The 8,299-nt window shown below is 35.3% G+C and overlaps 2 protein-coding genes across 2 annotated transcripts; both read left to right on the forward strand.

Annotated features, from left to right (window-relative positions):
- The first annotated feature begins 2,104 nt into the window (after nt 1-2,104).
- On the forward strand, nt 2,105-3,442 carry LOC141620933 (F-box protein CPR1-like). The gene has a single exon (XM_074437676.1). It carries the CDS (start codon nt 2,105-2,107, stop codon nt 3,440-3,442), a length of 1,338 nt encoding a protein of 445 aa, XP_074293777.1.
- A 1,294-nt stretch (nt 3,443-4,736) lies between these two features.
- On the forward strand, nt 4,737-5,837 carry LOC141620934 (F-box protein CPR1-like). The gene has a single exon (XM_074437677.1). It carries the CDS (start codon nt 4,737-4,739, stop codon nt 5,835-5,837), a length of 1,101 nt encoding a protein of 366 aa, XP_074293778.1.
- Nucleotides 5,838-8,299: the final 2,462 nt, after the last annotated feature.

Consider the following 8,299-nt stretch of genomic DNA (forward strand, 5'->3'; position numbering starts at 1 on the left):
ACATACGTCTATAAACAGTTTATACACCTCGGGTTCAAACCGGGGATGGTCTGAGCTGTTGGAGACCACATCAGATGAATCGAGCCCAATGCAGCTAGTTTTGATTTTGAATTTAACAAAGATCTTTCCAACTTCCGGTTTCTCATTATGTAACAGCATCTGATTAAGGGACATTGTTTGATCTGCTCCGCTCATCAAATGTATTAAGGGACATTGTTTGATCTGCTTCGCTCATCAAAGGCTCTGAACATACTGTAGATTGTCCAGCACAAAATCAGCGCATTTACGACAGTCATATTCACTTACAGAAGTACTGCAGTAAAAATGCCTGCAGAAGATTAATACAGCATTCGATATTCTTAATAACTCAAAAAAGGAAACTTGAACTATTGGCGGAATCCTACTAAAATAAACTCGACCCAACCTGACCCGACCAGAACCCTTGGTGGGTGTAAAGGGCCCACATTTCAAACTGACCAAATCATCATGTAAACTTTTTTCAGTGGAAATGCAATCAGTACTTGATAATGAATTAGCACCTTTAATACAATTTAAAGATCGGAAAATTCCTGCTCGAGAATGCACCCCTTCCAGAAAATGTGAGAAGCAGCGGTCTCTTTAGCGTGTTCTTCTTGGTTGACCGCCATTATTCAAGCTTGAAAAAATCGACACTAATCAGTGAGCAGAGTAATTAGAATGTGTACACATTCGCAATCACAATAATACATTATGCTATTGCAGTGATTTAGGATGTATACTTATATCAATCGACTAGTAAATAGTAATTGTTGATACTATATTGTAAGATCGTTGTATAGAAGAGCTACATTACTAGTCCTTTTAGGTAATAACATAACTAGACGGTAGCACGGACACTTCTCTTAATCAACCGATATTCGTCGGACACACGCTCAAACGTGTCCGACAGGCGACACCTATAAAGTCGTGTCTAACTTTCTACACTTATTTGGGCACGTGTCCGACACGTGCCCATGGTATTTGGGCCGTGTCCGGCGCGTGTCCATGGTATTTGTGGGGTGAATGATGTTCCTTAGACGAGAAATGGGCTGTCGAAAGAGATTGATTAGAAGATGAGTTTGGATGTAAAATGAAAATGAGTTATAATCAAGGGCAAGTTTTAGCTTCATTTATTTAAATTTAATATCACATATTTTTACAAAAATAAAATCGAACATTTATAACTATAAAATATATATTTTATTAAATTTAAATAACATGTCCCGTATCCTAAATTTCATGGGATGTCGTGTCACGTGTCCGTATTCGTGTCCATTTTGGTGCTACCTAGCTCATAAGGGAGAAATTTACCGCCTTAATGATCCTACCTGACCTGAATCTGGATTAAATCGGATGGCTTACGCCAAAAAAAAAAAAAAATGAGCCAGGCCGGATGGGCTGGCATTTACTAATCACTTGAATTGGGTCTTATAATTTTTAGAGTAGGTCTCCTGAGAGACGGTCTCCTAATAAGCTTTATTGAGAGACCATTGTACAATTTTAAGAAAAAAGTGGTACTAAAAGTAATAAAATAGGTACAAATCATGATTAAGGATAAAATGGGTACATTTATTATGTATATAGGTACGAAATTACTATATCACGATCAACAATAAAAATGGTACGAAATACAAATAAAAGGGTACGAAAGATTGGTATCTCAATAACTTAGGGAGAGACCGTCTCTCCTAAGTTTTAGTGTATTTTTTATCTAGTGATCTTTGCTAGAAAGATAGGGAAACCGTCGTCCACAAGATCTCCATTTATTATGGAAATTTTCTAATCGTCCTTGGTCATCAAGGAACTCAAAAGCATATATATATGCTCAAAATCGTAATACCCCTACACACCTCACTCTCGTATGAGAGACGGTTTTATGGGAGACTTTCTCAAACCCTAAAACAATAACCTAGCCACCAAACTAAATTAATTTTATCACATAAAAATGACAAAGAGACGACGAAACTACAAAGGAAAACAACGACGGCGGCGATATGAGACGTCAATTGAATCAACAATTAATCCGCTGCCTTACCTTCCCGAAAATATCATCGAAGAAATATTATGTAAGTTACCCTGTAAGGCCATGGCGCGATCCAAATCGGTTTGCAAGACATGGAATTCCATAATATCGTCTCCAAAATTCATGGATTATTATCATAAAAATCTTCGTCAAATCGAAGGTAATCTTTTAATCTTGTTCAAACACAAATACAGTGATTATAAGTCTGAGAATAAATTTAATTTCTACACCTTAAGTCCTAGTAATGGTACTGTAGTCGATACTGACCCGTTGGAATATTATCTGCGACAGCAATACTATATGCGAAAGCAACCAAAACCTTATGAAATAGAGTCGGCAATACTTTTGGGATCTTGTAATGGTTTGGTAGCGATATTGTATAATAAGACGTTGATATTGTGGAACCCTTTAACTAAAGATCAGTCATTTATTCGAGTTAAAAAAAATGCGGTATATGACTTTGAAAGTAATTTTGCCCATCGCTTTTTATTTGGGTTGTGTTACGATAGTAGTAAGGATGAGTATGTTGCGGTGATTGGGTTCGAGTATCAGAGCCCCCCTGTTTCACCATCGAATTTTGACGCTGACATATGGTATGGAGGTATGCAAGTTTACTTTTACAATTTCAAGTACCGTAGTGAAAGACTAGATTTTAACCAGACTGAATTCCGGTTATTGGATAGGAAATTATACGTTGGCGATATAGGAAAGGTTATTCGTGGTTTACCTCATTGGGTTATCCAATACTACGATTTTATACATCCGATTGTTCAAAAAGATATTTTTTACTTCGATTTGAATCAAGAGAAGTTTAAAAAAGTGGCACGCCCGGATGCAAGTGGTGATAAAACAATGCTCGGTTTAGCTACACTAGATGGAGAAAATCAACTTGGTTGTGTTCTACATGATATGGCTTTTGAAAATTTAGAGGTTTGGGTGATGAAAGAATATGGAAATTCAGAATCGTGGAGTAACATGTTCACGTTTCCGTACATGAATATGGTTCACGATTGTAGATCGATAAATTATATGAATGTCCTTGGATTTATGCCGAGTGGGGAATTAATTGTTTATTTGGATGATAAAGATTTATGGGTTTATGATATCCACAAAGGCAATCCTATGGAAATGAAGTCGGAGTACATAAGTTTTGATTTCGTAATTGTATGTGAGCCTAAGTTAATTTCAACACCCGAACCTGTTGTTGAAATTGGTGATGAGACAGAAGATGAAGATGGAGACGAAGACATATACGAATACAAGTACCATGTTGACGAGACTTACTATAGTCTCTATGTAAATGAGGTCTTATATGACATTTATGTAAATGAGGTTTATGCCAAGTGGAGTCGTTTAAGGTCTAGGGTCGGAAAAAAAACACTGCAATATCTGTATGCCTGATGTATAAAGTTTGGTCTCATTTTTCTCTAAATAAATGTCGTTCGTTCTACAATATCCGATCCTAGTTAATTGGTTCCGTCTTATTAAATACTCGTATTTTTATAGCATGTCTGAGAGGAAAAAACAACGCTGCTGAAATAGCTGCGTTATATTAATCTTTGTGGCCGATATTATTCGCTAATGCTTGCTACGGCACTCATGTAGAACAGACGGTCTTAATTATGAGAGACTAACTCAAACACGAAAAAGCCTTACACGGAAAGATGACGAAGAGACGAGGAAACTACAAAGGAAAACAACAATTAAATCGTAGATATCTGACAATTATTTTATCTTCACAAAATCGAGAAGGTGATTTAATCTTTTTGGAATCCAGGTAATGGATTTGAATTCTACGCCATAAGTCCGAATAATTGTACTATAGTCGAGGCTCAAGGCTGACCCGTTGGTATATTATTCTCCAAAAAGTAGTAAAACGGAATGGTTTGGTGGCGATATTGTGAACCCCTTAACCAATGAAACAATCATTTAATCTTGTAATGAGTTACTGAAGGCAAAGGCAATTTAATAGGTTGACTTTGACTTTTTTATTCATAAGAGTCGGAAATCAGAGTCGGAAATCAAACTCCTGACCACTTGTTTAAAAGATGAGAGCGCTTACTACTCACACCAGCCAACTTTGATAAACTTTGTTAAATATTATTAGAGAATATTATATTAGAGATATTATTATTAGGAAAATATATTATCATATATAGGAGTAATATATTATAGTTAGGATATTATACCAAGGAATATTCTCGGAGTACTCCGCAAGAAAGTGTCCTATATATTGTAATATTCTCTAATAAAGATCTTTCCTAAACTAATCGAATATTGTCTTAGTTTATTTATTTGCTTCTTTTGTATATTGTGTATCTTCTTTATTTACCATATTCATGTATTTTCCTAGTTTCTAATATTTGTAGCAAGGTTAGAATTAGATCTCGTCTCTATGTGTATATATACCATGCCTTTATATTAGTTTTATACATCAATGAAAATACAATTACATCCAATTCTTTACAAACTTCACAATCCTAAAAACTCAATCAATTTTATCACATAAAATATGACGAAAAGGCTAAAAAACTACGAACGAAACCACCAATTAATTCAATCAACAATTAATCCATTGCCGTTCCTTCCCGAAAATATAATCGAAGAAATATTATGTAAGTTACCTTGTAAGGCCGTGGTGCGGTCCAAATTAGTTTGCAAGACATGGAATTCTTTAATATCATCTCCAAAATTCATGGATTATTATCATAAAAATATTCGTCAGCTCGAAGGCAATCTTTTAATCTTGTTCATAACCAAACGCAGTAATGAAATTAATCAATTCTACACCTTGAGCCCGGGTAATGGTAATAATATAGTCGATACTGATCCGTTGGAATATTATCTAGGAAAACGATCGGAACGTTATGAAACGGAGTCTGTATCACTTTTGGGATCTTGCAATGGTTTGGTGGCGATATTGTATGATAACAAGTTAATATTGTGGAACCCTTTAACTAAAAAACAATCATTTATTCGAGTTGTAAAAAATGGAGTGCTTGACGTTGAAGATAGTTATGGTCATGGGTATTTATTTGGGTTGTGTTACGATAGTAGTAAGGATGAGTACGTTATGATTGTTGGGTTCGAGTATAAGATACCCCCTGGATCGAATTATGGTGCTGACGTAGGCTATGGACGTAAAGGATGCATGAAAGTTTACTTTTACAATTTCAAGCATGATAGTGAAAGAGTACGGATTATCGCAACGGAATTCAAGTACATGTATAGGAAGTTATATGCTGGCGATGTAGGAAAGGTTATTCGCGGTGTACCTCATTGGATTATCCAATACATGGATCCTAATACGAGTCTGAAAAACGATATTATTTACCTCGATTTGAATGAAGAGAAGTTTAAGAAAATGGCACGACCGGATGAGAGTCGTGATAAAAGATTGCTCGGTTTAGCGACATTAGACGGAGAAAATCAACTTGGTTGTGTTCTACGTGATATCGCTTGTGCAAATTTAGAGGTGTGGGTGATGAAAGAGTACGGAAATTCAGAGTCGTGGAGTAACGTGTTCACGTTTCCGTACATGAATATGGTCGACGATCGTAGATTGATGTTAAGTAATCCAAGTGATATAGATGTCCTTGGATTTATGCCGAGTGGGGAATTATTGGTTAATTTGAATGGTAGAGAGTTACGGGTTTATGACATCGACAAAGGCAAGTCTATGGAAATGAAGCCGCAAGGGATATATTCTGATTTCGTTATTGTTTGTGAGCCTAGGTTAATTTCACCACCCGAACCTCAAATTGGTGTGAGACAGAAGCAGAAGCTGAAGATGTAGACGAAGACGATGACGACTACACTTCCTATGCTCGGTTTTACACACATATGCACCTTTCTTAAAGGAAAAAGAAAAGGGTTATTTAACACTTAATACTCCGAACTATACAAGGTGTTTTAAAATACTCTCAACTCTAATTTAACTACAAATAAAACCAACTTTTACCCCCGTCGGCTTTGAACAAAATAGGTGTTTTATTGACTTGTTGTAGCAGGTCATTTGTAGTTTGGGCCCACTTTTATATCTTTAAAAATCTTCATCTTCCTACTTAAGCTTTTCTGTAATTTTTTTTCTCTCTCCCATTTTAATGGTTCATTATCTCTCCTACCTTTTTATTATTTTTTCCTTCATTCTTCCTCAAATGAAAAACTCATCTTCATATTTATCAAATTTCATGTGATTCCAAAATTACAAGTGGTACTACTCAATAATCTTACCTTATCATTAGCAAATTCAGATTGTACGGAGTATATAAAGGGGAAAATCGATCATATTATATACAATTTACACTTTTACATGGCATTTTCCTTTCTTTGCCATGGCTAGCATATATGTTCAGATGGGTTTCATCATCATCAACATCCTACTTTTGACAATATGGCGTAAAATGAGGTGTATAAATTAAGTTAATATATTGACATACTTTTGATTCTCAATCGATTACCCAAATTATTGAAACATATCAGCTATTTACCAAATCAGACGCCAATTTGTGATTTAGGAAAGTTGACATCTTTACCATTTTATATGCTATTTTCTTTCTTCCTTCTAGTTCTGGACATCTATACACCAAATCAGACTCCAATTTTTTTGTTGGAAGGGAGCACATATCTCTGGGCATAATTGGATTCTACACAAAAAATCTGGATATTTCCGTCTTTTAGATGGGCTTTAATGGCATTGTTTGATCATCAATGCCAAAGGAAGAAACTTTTCAGAAGATGAGATTAGGGGAAGATCAATGGGGCGTGTTCCTGAGGATCCTCAATGGTGTTTTGGTGTGTTGGTGAAGAGGGAGAGAGAGCGCATTAATGGAGTTAATGGAATGTAGATGACAATTAGAAAAGAAAAAGAGGGGTCAAACACATTTTTACTGGTTTAATAGGTAGTCGGTCTACCTATTCTAGGTGTTGTTTGGCTAAGCTTAAAAAATGCTTTTGTAATTGAAAAAGTAGTAGCTTGGCCAAACGTGGTAAATTAGAGAGTTTTAAAAGTGCTTTTGAGAAGTCAAAACTGATTACTCACCCCAAATGGAGAAGTAGATATTTACTACTTCTACTTCTACTTTTTACATAAAGACCCAATAAGCAAACAAAAGTTGTATTAAAGTAGTTAGGCCAAACATATAAATTTTGTGAGAAACCGCTTTTACAAAAGTATGGCCAAACAACTGAAACTTTTCCGAAAAGTAACTTGTGAATAAACTCCTTTTAAAAAGGAAAAGTCATTTTCAATAAACGTTAAGCCCAAACAAAGACCCTAATATAGGAGAGAAGGTGTAAAAGATGGTTTTATTGGTAGTTAAAATTCGGTTTGGAGTATTTTGAGCGGTAGCCCCATAGTTTAGAGTATTCACATTAAATAACCCAAAAGAAAAAAAACAAATTTAAAGGAAAAAAATTACCGATGACAATGGTAATCGAGAGAGATGAAGTTCATCACACGGGCAGTTAGTTTATTTACTCCGTAGTTAACGGCCGATCATATGTTGGAGTTTCAAATTGCATATGTATACGTATAAAATACGATGATTAATGATATTTCCTAATATTTCCGTTAGTTATTTCCATCTTGTTGGGTTCCTTATGATTGATGATAACATGCCCATTTGATTTGTGTTATCTTAGTTTACCTTTTCAGGATTAATGATTAAATCAAGCATGGATTAAGAAGTGTTGAAGTTGTTAATCATCCCATTGTATCAAGTCGTATGTGTCATCTAATGTACAAGTGAGAAAGTAGAGTATCCTAGAGTAATAGAAACAGTCAAGACGACTGTTACTTTCACAAGTAAACAGCTGCTTGGATTGTTGCCACAACTCGTAACACTTGAAGCCTTTTTATCTTTCGAAAATCTTTCACGTGTCTCTTATTTTTCAAAGATAAACTTCAGATTTTTATTAGGATTTGGCTTTCAATAAAGAGTGGTTTGAATAATTATTATTTTCAAAATGTTTCCTCTTTATGCAAATTTGACCCTTTGGTCCTTTAGAAAACAAGAAATGCTTTTTGCCATATTTGTGTAAACTTGTCATCACGTGACTTGTTTTTCCCTCTTTGTTTTCTGAATTTGCATGAGCTTTTATGGATAGTTTTCAAACACTCTTTCCTTTCTTTTGCCTTTGCATAAGAACCTTCTTTGGTGCAAGTATTGGGTGGTTGTTGAGGCTCTTCACATGTGTGGTCTTTGACCCTTCAAAACCCTAGCAACCTCCTCACCCATTCTCTCTATAAAAGGCGAG

This window comes from Silene latifolia, chromosome X (genome assembly GCF_048544455.1).
Source record: "Silene latifolia isolate original U9 population chromosome X, ASM4854445v1, whole genome shotgun sequence".
NCBI classification, from domain to species: Eukaryota; Viridiplantae; Streptophyta; class Magnoliopsida; order Caryophyllales; family Caryophyllaceae; genus Silene; species Silene latifolia.

Coding starts and splice junctions, on each gene's coding strand:
- LOC141620933 (XM_074437676.1), top strand. CDS start 2,105: ATGGCGCGATCCAAATCGGTTTGCAAGACATGGAATTCCATAATATCG.
- LOC141620934 (XM_074437677.1), top strand. CDS start 4,737: ATGGATTATTATCATAAAAATATTCGTCAGCTCGAAGGCAATCTTTTA.